Genomic DNA, 24125 nt, shown 5'->3' with positions numbered 1-24125 from the left:
TTGGAAAGCAGTTGCAGTTCTGGGACTCTGGGCAGAAGAAACCCTGGCATCAGCAGCACCCACCACAGGGCCTGGCCCAAAGCAAGGGCTCTAACAGGTGTCACCAAGGTTTGTAAAGCTAAGAGGAACATGGAGGGCAGATCAGGTAAGAATCTCAGTGGGAGCAAGGGCACTGAGGCTTGGGGCATGCTGGGAACCAGGAGTGTATTGAGAGGAGTAAGGGATAAGGCTAGGAAAGGAACTTTATCCTGCGGGCCAGGGGAAACTATGGAAGGGTTTACTAAGCAGGGGAATGATGGGCTCAGATGTGGGTGTTTGGGAGATCCCCATAGCTACATGTGGAGAATGGATAATAGGGATGCAGGAATGGGAGCAAGGAGACAGGCAGGTGGGGGTCATAGTCATCCTGGTGACAGGTGATCGTAGCTTGAGTTAGAGTGATGGCAATAGATAAGGACGATAAGATCTGAGAGATATTTCAGGGCTAACACAGACAGGCCTTGGCGGTGGCTTGGATGTAGAGACCAAGGAAGAAGGAGAAGTCCAGAATGAGTTTGGGTTGTTGTCTGAAACCAACTACAGTGACCCAGTGGATGGTTTTGGGGCCATCTACCTGCAAGAGAAAGAGCAGGTTTGAGGGAGGATATTGAGTTTGAAAACCTTGGGGGACATCCAGGTGGAAGTGGCCAGCAGGTGTCTGGGTGTAGGATTGGAAAGCTCAAAAGAGAGAGGACTGGGCCAGAGATGATTGGGAATTCTCACCACCAATGCATACCATGGATCACAAAACATCTCATGGGGAGAAATGTGTATGGTTCTGGGAGCCAGTCCCATCCCTGAAGACACAGATAGTGAGGTCAGCAGAGTCACATTCAGGTGGGTCATTCATCACAAGCCCAAACTTTGCCTTAGAAATGCCTTGGGGAGGGAGGGCAGTGTTTTAAAGCACATTTGCATAAAGCTGAGACCCATTTCACAGATACCCAGGCTAGTGGCTGTTGCAAAGAACTGATGCAATACTCCTAAAACACAAATCAGACATGGGCAAAGTAAATTCCTGTGGCTCTCTCGATGTTCTCCATTTTGAGGGCATCCCGAGAGGTCAGAGAAAGAGGTCGCTCATGGAAAGAAGAGGGGGCTCATGACAGGAGGCAGGGGTGGGCTTTGCTGGGGATTTTTGGAGAGCAGCCATTTGAGATTCTGAGGGAATGTCTGGGAAAAGACCCAGATTTGGTTCAGTCAGCTGGGGCCTTCCAAAGAAACACAACAAAATATAAAGACTCTGGATAGCTGGGGAAAGGACTTCCCCAGACAGAAATAAAGGAATTGAAGCTGCCAAGGTGCAGGTGGTTGGCACCCCTGTTTCTCGGCCCTTTCAGGTGCCTCTGTCCCTGTAGGATGGCCTGGCTGGAGCTACCTGCCTCCTGAAAGGTGAGTGGCGGCTGTATCCAAGACAGACTCCAACCATGGCTTTCTGGGGGCCAGTTAGCTAAATGCCTTAGGGAGATGTGGAGCTGGCCAGATCCTGGCTGGTTGGGGCTAGGACCTGTCTGGAATGAGGGCAGGAAGCACAGTCTGCCATTGGCCAGTCCAGCAGAGTTATGTTCCCTCCTCTGGAGAGAGCAGACATCCTTGGAGCACTAAGTCCAGCCTCTCCAGGCTCGAATACCAGTTCCTTGGACTTGGAAGGCACCACATCTCCAAAATGTGCTTCAAAACCCACACAGAGCTGAAGACAAGGATGCAGGACAGTAGCTGAATGAGCCTCAGGGCTCCTGGCTCTGCCACTGGTGCACTGTGCCCCCCGGACCTCCTTTCCCGTCTCAGGGCCTTAGTTTCCCCATTTATAACCCTGGGACCTGATCATCTCATTTGTCTGGCATATAACATTGGTAATAAATACTTGGCAGAGGGGCACCTGGGTGGCTGAGTGGATTAAGCCTCTGCCTTCAGCTCAGGTCATGATCTCAGACTCCTGGGATCAAGTCCCACATCGGGCTCTCTGCTTAGCAGGGAGCCTGCTTCCTCCTCTCTCGCTCTCTTTCTGCTTGCCTCTCTGCCTACTTGTGATCTCAATCTGTCAAATAAATAAATAAAATCTTTTTAAAAAATACTTGGCAGATAAGGGAAAGTGAAAGGGGAGGAAGAAAGGCATCTCTTTATTCAACAAACATTTACTGAGGACGGACTACGTGCTTGACCCTGTGCAAGGTGCTTGGTGTGCAACAAGACAGGCACAATCCTTGGGCTCACAGAGCTTCCTCCTAGCAGAGAAGATCTACATGACAAGTAATTCTAAGCACAGATGCTGCAGGAACATATGAGGGGGGGTAAGCAGGGAAAAGAGAACACTTGAGTTGAGACTCCAAAGATAAATGGGAGTCCAGAGGTAAGGCAAAGCGGAAAAGCCTTTCAGGCCATGGGAACAGCATGTGCCAGAGCCCCAGGCGGAAGAGAGCACTTTCGAGGAACAGACAAGAAGCCATTGTGGCTAGAGGGCGGGGGCGGGGAAGTGTTCTTGAGCTGGGCCTTACTTGTCCCCAGGCTCAGGAGGTTGGAGTTCACCCGGGAGGCAAATGGGAGCCCTTCACAGGGCTGCAGGAATTAAAGCAGACTGTTTCTGAAGCTGGTTGTGGTGTGGAGAATGCCTTGCAGAGAGGATGGGAGGGAAGCCAGTTAGGAAGGGGAGAGTGGGGAAAAGCTTATGGATTCTAAAGCTAAGAAAGTCAGGTCTGCTAGGGCTTGGGGTCTGACCTGGATGTTTGAGTCGAGGGAGAGGGAGGAGACATGGAGAAAGCCCAGCTTCTGGCTTGGGGAACTGCAGGAATGGATGTGCCGCTCTTGGGATGGGGAAGGCAGGAGGAGGAGCCACTGAGGGCTGGATGTGGCTTGGGATGCCCAGAGTTTGAGTGAGCCTGAAGACAGGGGATGGGGTATCCAGGTGGCAGTGCCCAGCTGTCATGTGCTGTGCCCCCTCTAGGCCCCAGAGTTAAAGGCAGGATGGTGAGGGCACAAGTGTGTGGCTGAGGCCCACAGGGAATGGGAGGCTTTTCCCGGTGCTGGCAGCTTTCAGCCCTCTGTGGTGCTTTCCTATAGCCCAGGCATGGAAGGGGTTAAGTCACAGAGGGAAGGCGCCTGTAGAAAGCTGTAAAGGCTGGCCCCAGGGAGCTGCAGCTGGCATAGCAGCCCTTCCGCTTGGGCCTGCTAGAAGCACAGCAGCTGTCCACACCACAACCTCTGCCTTCACCTTCACCTTCCCTGCTCCCCTGCCCTAGCTTCTTCCCAGTTCCCCTAGGCAGGGCCTCCCTGCCTAATGCATTCCAGGTGTTAACACAGCCCCAGGGGCAGTGGGAAGTGGGGCAGGGAAGGTGTGGGTCTCTCTTACTGTGCAACTCTTAGGGGCTCCAGTCTTCAGGCCTCACTGACTGCTTGTGTTCTCTAGAGAATTCCTTCAGGGATCTTTGGGTCATGAATCTCTGGCAGGGTCAGGCAGTGGTGAGAGGCTCCCTCCACCCCAGCCCAGACCCAGCTCCACCACTTTCTAGCTTCCTGTGACCTTGGGCAAGTCTCTTCACCTCCCTGAGCCTCAGTTTTAACATCTGTAAAATGGGGTTAACATGCCCACCTCTTAGCATTGTCTTAAGAATTTGCCACAGGTAACAAAAACCCCATAGCACTCAGCATGACACATGCCATGTTCGACAAATGGCCCTGGTCTGCCCTTTTTGTTTCTTCCCGCTTGCCTCTCTAAGCCTGCATCCCTCACTGTCCCTGTCTCCCTTCTGACTTGCCCCCGCCCTTACATTTTCCCTCTCTAGTTGTCAGCTCTCGGCAGTCTTCACAGTCTTCCTTCCCGTCTCTCCCTCCTTGTCTTGGTTTCAGTGTCTGTCTGTCTGTCTGTCTGTCTCTCTCTCTCTCTGCCTTTTTCCCTCATGATGTCTTAGTGTTACCACCTCTCAAATTTGACCAGGCTTCTGGTGAGAGAGGAAGTGAGATGGGTCAATCTTGGGGTCGTAGGGGTCACACACAGCAGGGGTCAGAGGGGTGATCCCCTAGTGGCTTTGTCCTCATAGGAAGGGAAATCCCAGCCTGCGTGGCAGCCCCAGCACTGGGTAATTACTGCCCCCAGTGCTCCCAGCTGCAGCTCCACTCCCTTCCCTTCCTGTCCTCTGAAGTCCCCAGCCCCTCCTGGGGGTGGAGCAACCACCCCCATCCTTCTCTGGCCTCAGGTCCAGAGACACAGGGAGGAGGTGGCCAGGCCCTTACAGCAATCCAGCAACTGGAAGAGGGATGGGCTGCCTGTGCTCCCATGTGGCTGTGGCATGTGTGTGTGTGTGTGTGTGTGTGTGTGTGTGTGTGTGCACATGCATGTGTGCATATGTGCCTGGCTGTCTTTGTCCCCAAGGGTCTGTTTTGTGTGTATCTTAATGTTCTTATTTCTGTATGTCCGTCTGTATGTTTGAGTGTATGTCTGTATATATTTGTGTGCGTCTATGTGTATCTTTGGGTCTGTATTTGCTGTATGTTCCTGTTTGCCTGCTTGTGTGTCAGCTTGGTTCTGTCTAAGCCCCTGAGAGTTTCTAGATGTTTCTGCATGTGGGTTTCTGTATGTAGGTCTTATGCATGCATTTGTGTGTGTGTGTGTGTGTGTGTATGTGTTTCAGTGCCAATGTCTGTCTCTGTATGCCCCCTATGAATTCTGAATCTTGGTTGTGGCTGTGGTTGGTGTGTGTGGGGGCAGGGGTGCCTGCCTGTCTTTTGGCCCTTCCTGCTCCCTTCCTCCTGTTTGGGAACATTTTTTACAAACCCAGAACTGTGTTCATTGTGCCCTCAAACATGCTCCTCACCTTCCCACCTACTACTCACAACTTTGCTCAATTTTTTCTGTTGCCTGCAGGACCGTGAACTCAAAAACCACCTCCTTTAGAAAGTCATCCCCACTCCCCCCACCTCAAAATGTGATTTCTTTACCAACTCAGCAAACATTGGCCGAGGATGAACTCTATGACTCTGGACACAGACATGCTTGGGATCCCGTCCCAGCTCTAAATGTGTATCCACAGACAAGTTATTTTGCTTCTCTAAGTCTTGCTTTTCTTGACTATAAAATGGAACTAATAGTTTGCAGGGTTGTTAGGAGGATGCCATACAGGAAAGCATTGACATGAAGCCTGATGCCGAGTAGGTGCTTAACAAACAGTTGAACCCCCATACTTTATACCCTCCACTTAAAAGTGAACACTGTCAGTTCCAGAGAGTTTTGAAAGTTCTTGAAATCCCCTGCTGTTTTCTCCAGGCATCTTGCTCAGGGCAAAGTGTAAACTGAACCAAGCAGAACAAAAGGATTCTAGTTCAGGGAACCGCTGACAAGTATTGCATGAGCCTGCTCTGGCCCAGAGAAGATTGGGCCCTAGCAGACGGTGGAAGAAGGGGCCGCCAAGGCTGCCACCCAAAGGCCAGAGCATGTCAGATAGGGCAAGAGGTAAACAGCAGAGGTGGAAGGGGCCTTAAGGACCATCTAACTCAGATACCCCAAAGTGGTGGTCCCCAAGCTGAATTTGACTCACAAATAATTGGCCTACTCACTGTTTTCAAAAATTAGGGGATTTCATGTAAAAGTCTTGATTTCTGATTCTCTGGAAATATCAGAAGATCTGAAAACACAGGGCCCTGTGCCTGCAAAGTGACAATTAGGTAGAAGGGAGGAGCTACTATCCCTGCTTCAAGTGAGGCATGTGGTCTCCAATTTACCCCAGTCTCTATCGTTCTCTAACACCTGATACTGTTCCATTTTACAGGAAGGTCCTCACTTTACATGAGGGTACACATTTTATGGAAACATCCTGCACTTTACAGAAGGGGCCTCACTCTACAAAAGTCTTCCTCCATTTTACAGAAGAGTCTGATGTTCGGCAGAGAGTCCTTCAGACAGTTCATCCGTTTTACAAAAAGGTCTTTATAGAACTCTCCTCGCTTTACAGAATGTCCCTCCATTTTGAAGAAGTCTCTTTCAGTTTGTAGAAATTTCTTTCATTTACAGAAAGGGCATTCTTTTTATCAAAAAGACCTCCATTTTGTTGAAAGTTTCTGTATTTTGCAGGAAGGAAGACTCTAGGAAACTCTTGGGAGTGGCTCCTACTTTCCAAAAGTGCCTTCACCCTCTGTTTTTCGACAGAGTCCTTATGTTCAGAATACCAGTTCACTTCAAGGAAGGAACTTTCAGATCTACCCACAGGGTTCCCATAGACAGCTCTCCCGGCACATCTCACACTTAACAGAGCTTTGTGCTTGAACTTTCAGAGAGAACATCTGTCAGGCCAAGCAAGGCCTGGGCCACTCTGGCTGCAAAGGTGTAGGGCAGCAGGGCTGGACCTCACATTCAAGGAGAAGGTGGGAAAAGTGGGCACCTAGCCTTTATTCCCTGCTTTTTTCTCAAACTGAAGGATTCCCCTACCCCCCATCAGAGCTGGCTTTCCAAAAGGCACTTTCTTAACTTGCTGTTGTTCTTTCTTCTCCACTCCCTCTGTTCCCTTTTTCCACCCCACCCCACCCTACCCCACCCCCAGGAATTCCAGCTGTCCCTGGGGCCTACCTCTTAGCCTGGAGAGACAGAGATCTGGGGGCTGTGGGGAGAAGCATGCAGTGGGGGGTCTGGAGGCATGAGCGCTGGGCCCAGCTTCTGCCCATTTTAGCATCATAACGGGTCCTCAAAATGAGAAGCACACACATATTCTCCCCCATTTTGCAGATGGAGAAATTGGTGTCCAAAGCTGTGAAGCAACTCCCCAGGTCACCATGGAGTTAATGGCTGAGGTCCAGTCTGAGGCCCTATTAGCTGACTTGAGATGAAGCCAAGGCTACAACTAGGAGATGGGAGGGGGGGTATTGCTGACCAGGCAAGGGGGATGCTGGGAGCTTAAATTAACAGAAAGAGGTGAGGGAGAGGCTGGGTCATTCCAGTGGAAATGGGCAAATGCAGGAGTCTTTATGTTCCAACAGCTAGAGGACAGACCTGCTTTGCCAGGAGCCCCAAAGCAGGTGCTCAGGGCACCTGCCAAGTAGGGCCATGCAGGAATCAGAAACAATTTTTGGAATGATTTTATCATTTCAGTAACAGTAAGTTGTCATGGAAAAATTCAAAACTCCATTATACTTCTGAACACTTACTTTACAGTTTCGTATGATTTGTGTTTTCAATTGAGTTTGAATTGCGGGATGGGGTACCATTGTCTTTTCTTTGCCATGCCACCTCTAGTAGGAATCCTGCCCTGATCTGAGGAGCTGTCGAGGAGAGTGGAGCTGGATTCTGTGTTCCCTCTCTGGCTGGGTTTGCTCGTGTTTCTTGGTGAGTCAATAGCTTTGTGTTGAGTTGCAGCCTGCAGCGTGTGGGTTTATGTACCTGGGTGCATAGTTTTGTGTCTTCGCGGATATGTGGTTCTGTTGGCTTTCAAGTTTTACTCACATTGCCGTGTGGTTGGGAGGCACTATGCTCTTTCCCTTCTTTGTTTCATGGACTCCCCAAAATTAGGGGATTGTGATTACTATCTAGTTTTCTGAACAAGGAAACTGAGGTTCAGATAGATAGAGAGGCTTGCCCAGGGTCACACAACTAATAAGTGAGGGTGTTGGGATTTAACCAGGGTCTCTATGACTCCCGAACCAGCTCTTCCTTTTTTTTTTTTTTAAATAAGAAAAGGAGAAAGTGGGGGAGGCAGAAGGAGAGGAAGAAAGAACTTAAGTAGTTTCCACGCCAAGTGCAGAGCCCATCACAGGGCTTGATCTCACAACCCTGAGGTCATGACTGGAGCCAAAATCAAGAGTCGGACGCCTGACCAACTCAGCCATCCAGGCACCCCCAAACCAGCTCTTGCTAAAAAGGTGCCACAACACCTGAACACACACAATCTGGCCAGTGAGCACAGTCATGCCACCCCTCTTTGGGATAGTAATATACCACAGGTTCTAAATGATTATCCTTGCTTTTTTTTTTATATAAACATATAATGTATTCTTATTCCCAGAGATACAGATCTGTGAATCACCAGGTTTACACACTTCACAACACTCACCATAGCACATACCCTCCCCAATGTCCATAACCCCACCCCCCTCTCCCAACCCGCCTCCCCTCAGCAACCCTCAGTTTGTTTTGTGAGATTAAGAGTCACTTATGGTTTGTCTCCCTCCCAATCCCATCTTGTTTCATTTATTCTTTTCCTACCCCCTTAACCCCCCCATGTTGCATCTCCACTTCCTCATATCAGAGAGATCATATGATAGTTGTCTTTCTCCGATTGACTTATCTCACTAAGCATGATACCCTCTAGTTCCATCCACGTCGTCGCAAATGGCAAGATTTCATTTCTTTTGATGGCTGCATAGTATTCCGTTGTGTATATATACGACATCTTCTTTATCCATTCATCTGTTGATGGACATCTAGGTTCTTTCCATATTTTGGCTATTGTAGACATTGCTGCTATAAACATTCGGGTGCACGTGCCCCTTCGGATCACTACGTTTGTATCTTTAGGGTAAATACCCAGTAGTGCAATTGCTGGGCCATAGGGTAGTTCTATTTTCAACATTTTGAGGAACCTCCATGCTGTTTTCCAGAGTGGTTGCACCAGCTTGCATTCCCACCAACAGTGGAGGAGGGTTCCCCTGTCTCCGCATCCTCGCCAGCATCTGTCATTTCCTGACTTGTTCATTTTAGCCATTCTGACTGGTGTGAGGTGGTATCTCATTGTGGTTTTGATTTGTATTTCCCTGATGCCGAGTGATGTGGAGCACTTTTTCATGTGTCTGTTGGCCATCTGAATGTCTTCTTTGCAGAAATGTCTGTTCATGTCTTTTGCCCATCTCTTGATTAGATTATTTGTTCTTTGGGTGTTGAGTTTGCTAAGTTCTTTATAGATTTTGGACACTAGCCCTTTATCTGATATGTCGTTTGCAAATATCTTCTCCCATTCTGTCAGTTGTCTTTTGGTTTTGTTAATTGTTTCCTTTGCTATGCAAAAGATTTTGATCTTGATGAAGTCCCAATAGTTCATTTTTGCCCTTGCTTCCCTTGCCTTTGGCGATGTTCCTGTGAAGACCTTGCTGTGGCTGAGGTCAAAGAGGCTGCTGCCTGTGTTCTCCTCAAGGATTTGGATGGATTTCTTTCTCACATTGAGGTCCTTCATCCATTTTGAGTCTGTTTTCGTGTGTGGTGTAAGGAAATGGTCCAATTTCATTTTTGTGCATGTGGCTGTCCAATTTTCCCAACACCATTTATTGAAGAGGCTATCTTTTTTCCATTGGACATTCTTTCCTGCTTTGTCGAAGATTAGTTGACCATAGAGTTGAGGGTCTATTTCTGGGCTCTCTATTCTGTTCCATTGATCTATGTTTCTGTTTTTGTGCCAGTACCATAGTGTCTTGATGATGACAGCTTTGTAATAGAGCTTGAAGTCCGGGATTGTGATGCCACCAACTTTGGCTTTCTTTTTCAATATTCCTTTGGCTATTCGAGGTCTTTTCTGGTCCCATATAAATTTTAGGATTATTTGTTCCATTTCTTTGAGAAAAATGGATGGGATTTTGATAGGGATTGCATTAAATGTGTAGACTGCTTTAGGTAGCATAGACATTTTCACAATATTTGTTCTTTTAATCCATGAGCATGGAACATTTTTCCATTTCTTTGTGTCTTCCTCAATTTCTTTCATGAGTACTTTAGAGTTTTCTGCATATAGAGTCTTAGCCTCTTTGGTTATGTTTATTTCTAGGTATCTTATAGTTTTGGGTGCAATTGTAAATGGGATTGACTCCTTAATTTCTCTTTCTTCTGTCTTGTTGTTGGTATAGAGAAATGCAACTGATTTCTGTGCATTGATTTTATATCCTGACACTTTACTGAATTCCTGTACAAGTTCTAGCAGTTTTGGAGTGGAGTCTTTTGGGTTTTCCACATATAGTATTATATCATCTGCGAAGAGTGATAGTTTGACTTCTTCTTTGCCGATTTGGATGCCTTTGATTTCCTTTTGTTGTCTGATTGCTGAGGCTAGGACTTCTAGTACTATGTTGAATAGCAGTGGTGATAATGGACATCCCTGCTGTGTTCCTGACCTTAGCGGGAAAGCTTTCAGTTTTTCTCCATTGAGAATGATATTTGCCGTGGGTTTTTCATGGATGGCTTTGGTAATATTGAGGTATGTGCCTTCTATCCCTACACTTTGAAGAGTTTTATTCAGGAAGTATCCTTGCTTTTTTTTTAATAAATAAGACCAGATTCAAGGTTATCCCTGAAATAATGTCACTGTCATGAGCACCCAGGTGCCCATTGCAGGGAAATTGGGTAGAGATCACAGCTTACCTGAGGCTTAACTGGACAAGAGACTAGGGGGCCCTGGTTGCCAGGTGCCACCTCAGAGGCCTGGCTTTGCCTCATTGACTCTAGGCCCTCTTTGACTGAGGTTGCTAAAATTTGCTCAAATAAAGTACAAATAGATTTGAATTTCACATATTCAACAAACATTATTTTAGTACAGCATAATACATTTTTAGTGTAAGTAAGCATGAGACATGCTTATCCTAAGAAATTATTCATTGTTGATCTGAAATTAAAATTTAAACGGGCATTCTGTACTTTATCTGGTTGCCCTGTCCCTGGCCTCTCCCTCCCCTGAGCTTCCCCTGTCCCAACAGGCTGTCCCCCACCTCCCTCCCCGACCTTGTACTTCCTGAGCCTCACTTAGCTTTTTTTTCCTGAATGAGAGTCTCTTGTCTTTGAGGTTGGGAGCTCCCTGAGGGCTAACATCAAAATTACCTTTTGCTTGCTGAAGGCTTGCTGGGACTGCACATCTCCACCCCAACAGAAGAGCTGGGACAGTGCCCAGGCACTCCTGGGGTGCCCAGGGTGTGTTTCAGGTCAATGACAAGAGATACCAGAATGGCAGCCATGGTTGTGGGTGAGGATAAAGTGCCGAGCATGTTCCATAGGGACGTGTGAACGACTCTGCGGCTCTCAAGAGGTCTTTGGGGGCTGTGCATTGTCAATGTGTGGCTGGGTAGACTTTCACAAAAGTATCATAAGGTTGGGTGATGTAACTTTCTCTCTGTGGGGTGTGGCCCTTTGTGGCCTCTGTTCTAATGGGCCCTGGGGACTATGGTAAACCCAGTAGTGGAGGGGGCAGTGCTGGTGGAGGACTCTGTCAGGGGCGCAAGTGTGCGTGGGTGAAAGAGAATGCCATGGACTGTCAACTATAAAAAATGGGCTGGAGAGGGGCGCCTGGGTGGCTCAGTGGGTTAAAGCCTCTGCCTTCGGTCATGATCCCAGCGTCCTGGGATCGAGCCCCACATCGGGCTCTCTGCTCAGCAGGGAGCCTGCTTCCTCCTGTCTCTCTACCTGCCTCTCTGCCTACTTGTGATCTCTGTCTGTCAAATAAATAAATAAAATCTTTAAAAAAAATGGGCTGGAGAAAACCAATGCAGGACCTAGCCAGGAGGGGATGGGACAGGGTGTGGGAAAGGCTGTGGTCTCCAGGAAGGGAGAAGGTCTCCCTTGGGAGCTCCCTAGGGGCAGAGATGGGATTTTCACATCTTCCAGCAGTGAGTCTGCTAGGTTCAGAGTAGGGCTCAGAAATGCCTGGGGGATCTGAGCTAAGCCTAAGGAAAGCAGGGAGTTCAACAGTATCATGAGGTGCCATGGAGGCCTAGCTGAGAAGTTTCTATCCTCCCCATGGGCTGTGGGAAGTCACAAAAGTCTCTCATGCAGGTAAGTGTCATGCCCTGAGCTGGAGGTCCTTCCACCCATGTGGCGAGAGCAAGAGCTGGGGACAAGGGGGCCACTGAGGGAACCCATAGGAGGAGACAAGGAAATGGAGGCAGAGGGACAGGCATGAGGAGCACTGACACTGGAGAGTGGGGGGATCTTGAATCTTCTTCCTTCAGTGGAGCCTCCACTGTTCTTGGCCAAGCCTCAGCTCCTGAGCAGGAACCCTGATGTCATCTCCCAGTCGGTGGGCATAGAGGTATTGTACTAGTTCACTAGCCACACTGCAGCTCATGACTTTATTAAGCACTGGGGTACAACACTGCCTCTCTGACTTCACCTCTTTTCCAGCTTATCCTTGAGGGGCAGGGTTAAGAAAGGAGTCCAGGGCAGGACCCACCCATTGAAGCTCGGCTGTGGACTTGCCGTGTGACCTTGGGCAAGCCACTGCCCCTTTTCTGCCTTCATCTCCTCATCAGATCCTGAGCTCACAGTCCCTGCCCCTCTCTTCTGGGAATGCAGTGTCCCAGAATATTTGAATCTTATCCAGTCTTCCGCTATGTAGGGCTGCCCACAAGAGGGCAGAAAGAAAGAAGAGCAGGCCCACTGGTGGGCTCCCAGGTGACGTGGGGGGAAAAGTAGTAGAGGGTAGGCCAGAGCAGGGCCACAAAGAATGGTATGGTCACCCTATCCCCAGAACAAGTAGTGGAGTGAAGAGAGAAAAGCCCAGCCAGGGGTCCCCCAGCTGCTCTGTACAGATTGGGTAGGGAGGGCTCACCTGGAAGGACTGCCTGCTTTGAGGTGTGGAGACAGGGTGAGGTGGAGCCCTAAGGAGGCAGACAAGGGGCACCTGAGACCCTGGCACCTATGCCTATATCTCGGAGGGGGAGCTCTGCACAGTGGGGCGCCAGGCTTTGCCTGCTGCATCTCTGGCACCATCAACTACTCCGTCTCTCACCTTCTCTGGCCATGTGTCTCTCAAACTGAGTCTCCTCATGTGCCACCCTCCAAATGATTCATCCTCTTCAACCCACACCCAGGGGGATGGTAGGGCAGGACCAGGCCAGGATGTACTGAGCAGGGCAGGGTAAGCTGAACTGAGAGAAGCACGTCCTCCCTCCCAGTCAGGGCCCTGCCTGCCCAGGTGGGAAAGGAAGTGAGGAAACTGCCCCCAAGGCAAGGTACAGGGTGGTATGAATGAGGCTTGGCCTGGGGGCTGGGCCACCATGTTCCTTCAGGACTGGGAAGGGACCATGACCCAATTCCCCTGGGGCCTGCCTGGCTGGACTGGGGCCAGAGTGGGGCCAGAGACCCAGGGAAGCTGCTGGAACAGTGTGGGTTGGGTTATTCCTTCCCTCCAGGACTGCAAGACCTAAAATTCCCTGTGATGATGATGATGATGATGATGATGATGATGATGATGATGATGATGATTTTGCCCGTGCAACCCCATAAGGCATCTGTGCATGTTGTAGCTGTATGTTTTTGCAATGGAGGGCACCTGCAACACCATGACCATTTAGACCAGTAGGCAAATGTCAGGTGTATATGTGTGCCTGAGCCCCTAAGACCCAAGGCCACCTTGGACGTTTGTTTCATGAGTATGACACAGGAGTAAATTAGGCCATATATCTGTGATCGTGTGTCTGCATTTCTGTGTACATGGCGGTGTATGACTTCGTAATGTCATCCCACTGTGTGAGGTCCTATCTGACGTGGTATAATGAACTTGCGTGGCTCTAGTCCTCGTGACTGCACAAACCATTTGCAGGTGTGTGAACCTGTAACACCGTATTACAGTGTGTATGACACACTGTGGCCCTGCAATTGTGAGAAACAGTGTAAATGACTCTGTATGTCTTTGTGACTCGGTGTCACCAGCTTTGAGGAGTATATATGACGGTAAGTGGTTGGGAAATTATCATATGAAACTGCATAAAATGATAGGCTGCCACTGTGTGACTGTCTTTGTGAGTGTGCATGACCAGGTTGGCCCGTATATGTGATACTGTGGAGCTGTGTGAAAATATGAGTTGGTGACTCTGGGTCTTGGTGACTGTGTGTGACCAGGCTTTCAGGAGCATGACAGCATGTGATTGGGTATTGGAGTTTGTGTGGCCCTGCAGTTGACTGAAACAGTCTAAATAACACCATGTGGCTTAGTAACCACATGGGCCCTTTTGTGACTGGTCAGTGTGAGACTCTGTATCACAGGGTAACAGATCCTGTGGCTATAAGAGACTGTGTGGCTGGGGCCCCGCAAAACCAACACCACGTGTGGGTGGGAGCTCTGAGAGTTCTTGGCCGACACTCACTCTCTTGTCCTCACGCCTGTTTGCCTGCATCCTTCCCTATGCCATGGTCTTTCAGCCATGACCTTTCATGACTTCCTTCTGCCCACAGGATGGTCACCTAGCTCCTCAGCCCACCTGCAGGGTTTGCCTTCTCTGCTCTGTCCCCCACCCCCACACTGACTGCTCAGTCACAGCTACCTGCCCAGCCAGGCCCACCTGAGCCCCACACTCTTTCCCTTTGGCACATGTCATCCTGGAGGGTCCCTCATTGTCTTCCAGATGGAATCTTCTCTCCCAAAGGCAACTGTTCTCTCCCCTAGGACCAAAGACAGAGGAGGACTTAGGGCACCCACAGTGAGGGAAGAGGGACAGCGTAAAAAGGCCTCCTATTTTCTGCATTTGTTGCCTTCCATTTTAAAAGCCATTCCTGTGACCTGAACTCTGGGTGCTGGGTGTGTGTGGTTGTATGTGGGTGTGGAAGTAAAGGAGGGTAGTACAGGTTAGTGAGAGGCTGGGCTTTTAAGGAGCAAAACTTTCGCTTGTGAAATAGAATTTTGTCATTTTTGAGCACACTCAGCTGTATGAAATTGTAGACAAGGAAGGCCAGGTGTCCTCAGGACCTTAAGAAAAAGGGTGAAGAATGGCTTGGGCTCAGCATGCCCACTGTGGCTATATAAACAAGGGCTACAAACACATACACAAACTGTAGGGTTCTCGCACCCACCCCTAGCCTGATTAACACCTTAATAACAATGCCTGCCAACATACAAGGAATCAACGTACAGATCACAAAGAACTCTTGTCTATTGATGAAAACAGCCAGCCACAGCCCTGGGCCTGGCTTCCCATCTGAGGGTTGTGGTAGGGGCTTTCCAGAAAGGCAGTATGGCCTGGAAAGGGGCTAAGGGAAACCCAATACCCCAGTACCTGCTAAGATATACAACTCCCCTGGCCCCATTGAGGTAACATCAATTGTTTCATACCCAGGTTCTCCTTTTCTGCAGGGCTGCACCCAGGAAACCGAATCCTGGTTAAAAGTTTGTCCCTTGACCCTGGCCAGAGCCTTGAACCTCATCCAGAAGGTCCCCAGCGGCTTCGCTCAGACCCAGGCCCCCCCACTGAAAGCCCCAACCAGCGTCCTTCACCACTAAAGCGGACACCAGGTCCAAAGCCACAAGGTAAGTGGTTCCAGCGAGGGGCGAAGAAATGGCCCAGGAGAGGGAATAGCGGAGGGGAAAGCTTGACCAGTGGCAGAGGAGAAGCCTTGTTAGAAGGATAGGAAGCACCATGGTCTAGCTCCAGAGGGCTGTGGCCTGGGGCTGATGTGCACACACTGGCATTTTGCCTCAGGCTTCCTCTGTAGCTGCCTTGGGCAACCGTGCAGGCTGGGGGTTTGTGGAGGGCCTCGTGGCCTAATTATGACGGCCACCTCTAAACTCAGCTCATTGAGTTTTCCCCTCTCTTCCCTGTCCATTTCTCCAGTCCCCCCAAAGCCCAGCTATCTGCAGATGCCCCGGATGCCCCCCCCACCTGAGCCCATTCCCCCTCCACCATCACGCCCACTGCCTGCAGACCCCCGACTGGCCAAGGGCCTGGCCCCCAGGGTGGAGGCCAGCCCCAGTTCTGCAGCAGTATCCTCACTGATTGAAAAATTTGAAAGGTGAGTCTGGTTCCCAGGGGGACCCTGTGGGAGTGAGGGTGGGCCTGGGGCAGGAAGGACAGCTATAAAATGGGACTCTCGGTCAAACTCATACCCTGCCTCCATGTGTGTCCACCACCCACCTCAGAGAGCCTGTGATTGTTGCCTCGGATAGGCCAGCCCCTGGCCCCAGCCCAGGTCCCATAGAGCCAGCCGTGTTGCCACAGCCACCCCCGCAGCCACCTGTGCCCCAGCTTCCCGAGGGCGAGGCCTCCCGCTGCCTGTTCCTGTTGGCTCCCGGGCCCCGGGATGGCGAGAAGGTGCCCAACCGGGACAGCGGCATTGACAGCATCAGCTCACCATCCAACAGTGAGGAGACCTGCTTTGTCAGTGATGACGGGCCCCCCAGCCACAGCCTGAGCCCTGGGCCCCCCGCCCTGGCCAGTGTCCCTGTTGCTTTGGTTGACTCCCACCGGCCTGGCTCCCAGGAAGTTGATAGCGACCTGGAGGAGGAGGATGACGAGGAGGAGGATGAGAAGGACAGAGAAATCCCAGTGCCCCCGATGGAGAGACAGGAGTCTGTGGAGGTACTGACCCATGTTTACCAAGAGACACGACCATGTGGAAAAACCAGGAGCCTGGCTCTTACACTTGGTTCTTCCCCAGCTTGTTATTCCTCAAAACGGGGCACTGTTTCCACTTTGGATGTTTGGCTTCCCTGGTCCCTGGGTACTAAAATATCAGTAGCAAACCTGTACCTCACCCCTCCCCCTTCACTGTAACTACCAAAATAACTATGCACAGTTCCAAATGCCCACTGGGAAAATTGTTCTCCCCTCATCAGAGAACCACTAGCTGGACCTCAGTTTTTCCATCTTAAAGATGTGCATCCTGCTTGGGGATCCTTCAAGTCCTACTTCAGCTGGAAAACCCCAAGACTCAGTAGCTCTGTGACACTGGGCAAGTCTCCACTCCTCTACCACAAGCCTCGGTTTTCTTACTTAGAAAATGGGAAGTTTCTCACATCCAGACTCCCCAGCAGCTGGCCACTAGAGGGACACAAGAACTAGAGCCCCTCCTGCCCAAAGGACCTAAGGCTATGGCCACGAAGGCTCTTGGCAGCAGGAAACCTTTTCTGTGCCCCAGCAGCCTAAGGCTGCTTTCAGAGGCATCCCTGAACTTCAGTTAGGTTGCAGCTGGAACACTGTCTTCACCAGAGCCCAGCTCCAGTGCAGAGGCTGAGGCCAGCAACTGAGCAACCATGTGTCCAGTGATTTGGAAACGGGGCCAACAGGCAATGAGTTGTATGCATTTTTGTACTTTGGTGTTTTCTACACCCCAAGTACTCAGCAAGCCTTTGCTGCCTGAACTGAGTGGGCAAATAAATAACGTTTATAGACTACTTAATCTGTAGTCTGCTATGTTTTACTTATATTCAATCATTTAATTATCTCAGTGACCAATGGATTTAGGTCCTATTACCATCACTATATATAGATGAGAAGACTTAAATACATAGCAGTTACACAACTTATACAAGCTAATGAATGGCAGAGCTAGGATTTGAACCCAGGAAGTCTGACTTCCTGGCCCACACAATTAACCACTGGGCTATGCTAAATAGGGCAAATACCTGGGTGCATGAGTGGCCAAGTGAGAGAGTGTGTATCATCAGAATTGAGGAGTGGCCTTTAGGATACACTGGGGAGTCAGAGATTGAAGCTGGGAGGCTTATGGGTCCAGAGATGGGGAATAAGGTTCTCCCAGGGTGGCACTGGGCTTAGAGTAGCAGCTGAGCTATTCTGAGAATTCTGTGGGCTTAGATGAAGTTTAGGGTATGGGGTGATGGATGAGTGGTTGCCTCTTCTCCTTTCCAGTTGACTGTGCAGCAGAAAGTGTTCCACATTGCCAATGAGCTCCTGCAAACTGAGAAGGCCTATGTTTCCCGGCTCCATCTCCTGGATCAGGTGAATGACCCCTTGGGGGTCCCTGGGCCCCAGGATCTGGGAGGTGGGTGCCAGGGAGGAAGTAAGAGGGCCTGAGTCCAACCCCACCATGACCAATCTAGAGCTGGTAAGACCCCTTTCTGACCTTGACCCCCATCCTGTCTCTGAAGTAAGTTCTGACTGACCCCAAGTTTGATCTTTGTATCAACCCTCCTTCCTAACTTTGGGTGAGTACATCAACCCTGACTGCAGCTCTAACCTAAATCCTGAATTGACCCCATCTGTAAACCAGACCCTGATCCTTATTCTAATCCTGGCCCTATTTCTGGCCCAAATTCACTAGAATCCATAAGGGTAGGAATTCTGATTGCTTTGTTCACTATGTCATCCCAGCCATTACAATAGCACACAGTAGGCACTCAAAAATAGGTGTTAAATGAATGGATCTGACCCTGAATCTAATTCTGACCTTGACCCTGCTCCTGACTTCTCATTGTTCCAATGCCTACCTCCAGGTCCTAACCATGATAATCCAAAATCCAGCCCCACATAGAAGCCTAATTCCATTCCCTCTCTCCTCAGTCTCGAGACCAGTGCTGACCCCAAAGCTCCAAAGAGCTGTCCACAAACAGTGCCCTCACCTACAAGCTGCCCCTTCCCCAGCCAAGCCCCAGGCCCAGCTGGGCTGAATATGCCTGCCCTGCCCCACAGGTGTTCTGTGCCCGGCTACTGGAAGAAGCTCGGAACCGCAGTTCCTTCCCGGCTGACGTTGTCCATGGCATCTTCTCTAACATCTGCTCCATCTATTGCTTCCACCAGCAGTTCCTGCTGCCTGAGCTAGAGAAACGCATGGAGGAATGGTGAGGGACCCCAGATCTAGGCTATCTACCCTTCTGTCCGCGCGCCTGCCCAACCCAGGACACAAGTGTGCCCTAGAGTTCATTCCCACCTGTCTTCTCCTCTTACCACCTTTCACAAAGAGAATCAGACCTAAGTTCTGCCTTCTGTGCCCTCCCACTCTAATACGAAACACAGACCAAGCCTCCAAAAGTTACAACAGAATACACAGCCCTTAAGAGTATGAGGCTAGAAGCCAGATTGGCTGGGTTCAAATTTTAGCTCTACCATTTGCTAGTTTTGTGATATTAAGCAAGTTTCATAAATTGCTATGGTTCAGTTTCCTCCTCTACGTAATGAGGATAATAATAATAGCCTACCTTGGAGAGCTATTTGAAGGATTAAATGAGTTGACGCATGTTGAGAGCTTAGAACAGTACCCCGTATATAATAAATGCTCAATGTAAGCTGTTGTTTTGGGGGTTTTTTTGTTGTTTTTTGTTTTTTAAAATCAGACCCATGTTAGAGCTGAGAATGGGAAGCTATGGGAATCCAGACAAATGGACCAAACCGAGTCTAGGGTTAGAGAAGGGTTCAGGGAGGTGCTGATTCTTGAGCCTAGTCCTGAGGGAGAAGGGCAGGGTTTACAAGCAATCTCCCAGCCACCAGGCTCTCTCCTCTCACAGTCCATCCTTTAGAGTCTACGCCCCATGCCATAATGGTCTTTCTAAACAATCAGACCGTGTTATGTACTACTTAAATCATCTCCATGCTCCCCACCCCCATGGGATAAAGTGTGTCTCCCTCACTAGACCGTCACCACGGAGGGCTGGAATGAAGCTGTTTCCTACATCTTCCCAATTACCCATTACCCCTGAGAGATAGGCCTGGCCTGGTTCTTGTGTGCCCCCAGCAGACTGTGACCAACAAGGGCTAAGACCAGGTCTAGTCCTGTGTGTCCCTCAGCGAACTGTGACTCCTGAGGAGTATGAGCAGACTTGTTCACTTTGTCTCCCCTATCAGACAGTGACCCTGCCGGGGCTTAGCTCAGTGTGACTCACTTGTGTCTTCAGATGAGCTCGAGGCTGGGCACAGAATCAATAAGAAGTGTATGAAGTGGCCCTCACGGGGAGGTGAGGGCAGGTATCTCAGGACATACAATTCCTGGTGCTTGAGAGGGGCAGAGTCGGGGCAGGTGGCAGCCCGGGCCATGGCTTCAGGTCAAGCTGAGCCTTTTGACCTAACTGGCCTGTAACACAAGCAGCAATTCCAGAGGAACAGAACTGGCCAAGAAGTAGATTTCCAGGAATGTGGTGAAAGTAGCTTACCTGGGACTAGAGGCCTAGAAAGAAGCCCGGGAGAGCTCTGGGGGACAAGGCTTAGCAGGACCGTGCTAGCCCCTGCTTCCACCCCAGGGACCGTTACCCACGCATTGGAGACATCCTTCAGAAGTTGGCACCCTTCCTCAAGATGTATGGCGAGTACGTGAAGAACTTTGACCGGGCTGTGGAGCTGGTAAACACCTGGACAGAGCGCTCCACCCAGTTTAAAGTTATCATCCATGAGGTACAGGTAAGCAGCAAAGCTGGATAGGATGGACTGGGGAGGAGAGGTCTACAGGGACCCAGGGAGGGGTCTGTAGCCACACCTGAGCCCCTCTGCTTCTGCATGTCACAGAAGGAAGAAGCCTGTGGCAACCTGACGTTGCAGCACCACATGCTGGAACCCGTGCAGCGCATTCCCCGCTATGAGCTGCTTCTCAAGGACTATCTGTTAAAGCTGCCCCATGGCTCCCCGGACAGCAAGGACGCCCAAAGTGAGTGCATGCCTCCGGACCCTTCCCTACCCCTTCCACCCCCCAGACTTAACTCACAGGGTCAGCCTTCCATGGCAACATAATGAGATCCCAGAATAGGATCTCCAGACTGAAAGGCCCACATTGAAGCTCTGGAGTAAGACCCCAGGATGAACGTCCAGGTTGAGACTCTGCCTGAGTACGCAGAGAGAACACTCAGGAGTCCCCCAATCTGAAGTCCCCAACTGGAACCCCGGGAGTTGGAAGAGTATACCCAGAATGATCCCTTAGAGGGAGCCACTGTTTTCTAGGCCAGGACCCCAAAGCTCACCCCTAGACTCATCCTCAAATGAAGTTGTCCCAAGTCCAAAATGCAACTGAGCCAGAACCCCCAGGGACTGAGAGTGCCCAGACTGACCTCTCAGGCCAAGCCCTCTTTACTGAATCTCCACAGCTGAGCTCCACACAAGGAGAATTGTCTCATCGGACCCCTGACTATCCATCATCCACATTTAGAGCTCCACTCCGTGTTGCCAGCTGCTACCTAGAACGAACCTCATAAAGAACCTCCCAACTCTGATCAGAGCCCTACAGAATTACCTCTTCAGAACTGAGCACCCCTGACTGGACCCCAAATTTTACACCTCCAAGATTTGGATCTCTAGGCTTAGATACTGTCTCCTCAGACTGAGTCCTCACACACAGAACCACTCACTAGAAAACTATTTCATTCTGATACCTCCAGTATGAGACCCATCCCCACCCCCAGGGTCACACCTCAAAGAGTGCTTCCCCACAGTCTCCCCAGCTTCCCCCCCAACAGAGTATTATTTCCATTTATTCCTTCACTTATATAACAGCTATTTACTGAGCACCTTGCATATCTTGCATATCACTTATATAACAGCTATTTACTGTGCATTGTTGTAAGCACAGGGGATATGGAAGTGAACAAGACAGCAGATAATAAAGAGAAGTAATAAATACACAGGAGAACATTGAATAGGTGCTACATGTAATTCAGAGAATAGGAAGGTGATGTGACAGGGGCTAGGGGGCTTACTTGAGGCTGGGTGGCCTCTCTGAATAGAAGATATTTGAGTCAGACCTGAATGACAAGAAGAGGGAGTCACATGCCAGCTGGAGAGGGCCGTAGCCCCCAGAGGCAACAGCAGGTACAGACTACCTGGGAGGAGGAGGGGGCAGCTTGCATATCTTTGGACCATCAAGAGGGCCAGTGTGACCTAAGCATGGTAAGTGAGGACAGAATGGTAGAAGTAGGGCTAGAGGGAGGAGCCAGACTTTAAAGGCCTAGATAAGAAGATGGATTTTTCTGTTCTGAGTGCACTGGGTAGCCAAGGGAAGATTTTTTTTTATTTTTTTTATTTGTTTATTTGTTTATTTACAGCATAACAGTGTTCATTGTTTTGGCATCACACCCAGTGCTCCATGCAGTACGTGCCCTCCCTATTACCCACCACCTGGTTCCTCAACCTCCCACCCCCACCCCCCGCCGCCCCTTCAAAACCCTCAGGTTGTTTTTCAGAGTCCATAGTCTCTCATGGTTCATCTCCCCTTCCAGTTTCCCTCAACTCCCTCTCCTCTCCATCTCCCCATGTCCTCCATGTTATTTGTTATGCTCCACAAATAAGTGAGACCATATGATACTTGACTCTCTCTGCTTGACTTATTTCGCTCAGCATAATCTCTTCCAGTCCTGTCCATGTTGCTACAAAAGTTGGGTATTCATCCTTTCTGATGGAGGCATAATACTCCTTTGTGTATATGGACCACATCTTCCTTATCCATTCATCCGTTGAAGGGCATCTTGGTTCTTTCCACAGTTTGGCGACCGTAGCCATTGCTGCAATAAACATTGGGGTACAGATGGCCCTTCTTTTCACTACATCTGTATCTTTGGGGTAATACCCAGCAGTGTAATTGCAGAGTCATAGGGAAGCTCTATTCTTAATTTCTTCAGGAGTCTCCACACTGTTCTCCAAAGTGGCTGCATCAACTTGCATTCCCACCAACAGTGGAAGAGGGTTCCCCTTTCTCCACATCCTCTCCAACACACATTGTTTCCTGTCTTGCTAATTTTGGCCATTCTAACTGGTGTCAGGTGGTATCTCAATGTTGTTTTAATTTGAATCTCCCTGATGGCTAGTGATGATGAACATTTTTTCATGTGTCTGATAGCCATTTGTATGTCTTCGTTGGAGAAGTGTCTGTTCATATCTTCTGCGCCAAGGGAAGATTTTGATCAGGATTACTTGGGAAGCAAGAGAGAGAGACCAGTAAGAAGCCTTGGCAATAATCTAAGTGAGAAAAGTCAGCTTGGACGAGGGCAGTAGCAGTGGAAGTAGACAGAAATGGTTAGATTCAAGGTATATTATATTTGGAAGCAGCACTGAAAGAACCAGGATGGAGTGGGTGTGAGGCTTGGGAGAAAGAGTCAAGAATGACTTGCAGATTTTTGGCTAGTGGTGATCGTTCTTGCGGTGAGCTCAGGAGGTTGATTTTGGACGTGTTCAAAGTGAGCTGCCAGGTAGGCAGTTAGATGAGTCTAAAATTCCAGGGAGAGAGATATGGGTGTCACTGGCTCATAGATAGTATTCAACACTGTGAGGCTGGCCTCCCTGATCACCAAGAGAGTGAATGTATATGGAGAAGAAATGGGGGCCAAGGACAAAGCTGAGGTGGCATCAGCAAAGGACTTGAGAAGCAGCAGCCCTATAGGTAGGAGGAAAGTTAGGAAAGTAAAGAGTGCTGGAAGCCACAAGAATCAGGAGCAGACAATTGTAGTCTGCTGCTATGTCTACTTCCCAAATGGAGCCCCCTCCACCCTACCACACGGGGCACCAAGCCTAGACCTCTAGAAGGAGTGAGAACCCTAGAATGTCTGACAGCTGAACTCAACAGACATCTGCAGACTAAGTGCCTCAGTCCTCTCCCTGACTGAGAATCCCCACTGAAGTGCCAGGATGAGCTATATAACCTAAACCTTGAGAAAAAGCCTTCCAGACTGATTCCTTAGGAATAGTTCCAGGGGCTGACATCTCCAACTGAGTCCTCAGGCTAAATCCAGTATGAGGTCCCAGTTATAGGACCCCCCCCAACACTGGTTTCCCCAAACCAAGATCTGGGCTTCCAGAATGCTCCTCCCACCCTGAGCTCTGAGAGAAGGTTCCCAGTCAGAGCCCTCAGCCCAAAGTTCCACAAGGAGATTCCCCCAAAAGATCTTCCCAGTCTGGTCTCCATGGCCACCATTCTATAAACAGGTATTGCCAAATGTAGCACTGCAGATTCATCCCCCATTTACTGTCCCTCAGATTGAGACATCTATCCTGAGCCCCCAAAGATAGACTCTTTTGTCAGGGACTGATCCATGCCACGGTAGATCACTGAGGCCTCAGACTGATTTCTACAATCTCTCCAGCTGAGGTCAAGCTCCAAACAGACTCCAGATTGTGTTCTCCCTAACCCCAGTCCCCCAGACCCCTGTTTTCCATCCCCTTCACTGCTCCCTGGGACTAATGCCCTAGATTTTCCCCCAAATTAAGTCTGATCCTCCAAGTCTGATTTTCCCAGTCTTAACTCCAGACTGAATCCCCACAAACAGTGCCCCCCGCCAGCTTTCTATATCCCAGCCTTGGATTCACAGATTGAGATTCCTGGGCTAAGTCCTACAGAATGAGGTCTCCAGACTGTGCTCCATCTTGAGACCAAAGAACCACACCTCACCCCGCCACCCTGAGTCTCCACATTTTATAACCTTCCAACTGGGATCCCCAGAAGAAGCCTCCTGTCTCGTTTCTCCACACAGAGCCCATGGGTTCTACAGAATCATGTATCC

The 24125-nt window shown here is 49.7% G+C and overlaps 1 protein-coding gene across 3 annotated transcripts in view; it reads left to right on the top strand.

The window, feature by feature from the left end:
- The window catches only part of FGD1 (FYVE, RhoGEF and PH domain containing 1), a 43856-nt gene that overhangs the window by 5312 nt on the left and 14419 nt on the right, over positions 1-24125 (top strand). For 2 of the 3 annotated variants that reach the window (XM_045995421.1, XM_045995420.1), the window contains exons 2-8: positions 15057-15230; positions 15535-15712; positions 15840-16278; positions 17569-17658; positions 18349-18497; positions 19890-20046; positions 20152-20290. In XM_045995421.1, the coding sequence (XP_045851377.1) occupies positions 15057-15230; positions 15535-15712; positions 15840-16278; positions 17569-17658; positions 18349-18497; positions 19890-20046; positions 20152-20290 (1326 nt within the window). Of the gene's footprint in view, positions 1-15039; positions 15231-15534; positions 15713-15839; positions 16279-17568; positions 17659-18348; positions 18498-19889; positions 20047-20151; positions 20291-24125 lie in introns of all 3 variants that reach the window. The other variant, XM_045995422.1, reaches the window with a different exon arrangement.

This window comes from Meles meles, chromosome X, assembly GCF_922984935.1.
Source record: "Meles meles chromosome X, mMelMel3.1 paternal haplotype, whole genome shotgun sequence".
NCBI classification, from domain to species: Eukaryota; Metazoa; Chordata; class Mammalia; order Carnivora; family Mustelidae; genus Meles; species Meles meles.
The sequence above is the reverse complement of the archived record's forward strand: the minus strand, read 5'-3'. Positions and strand labels throughout refer to the sequence as shown.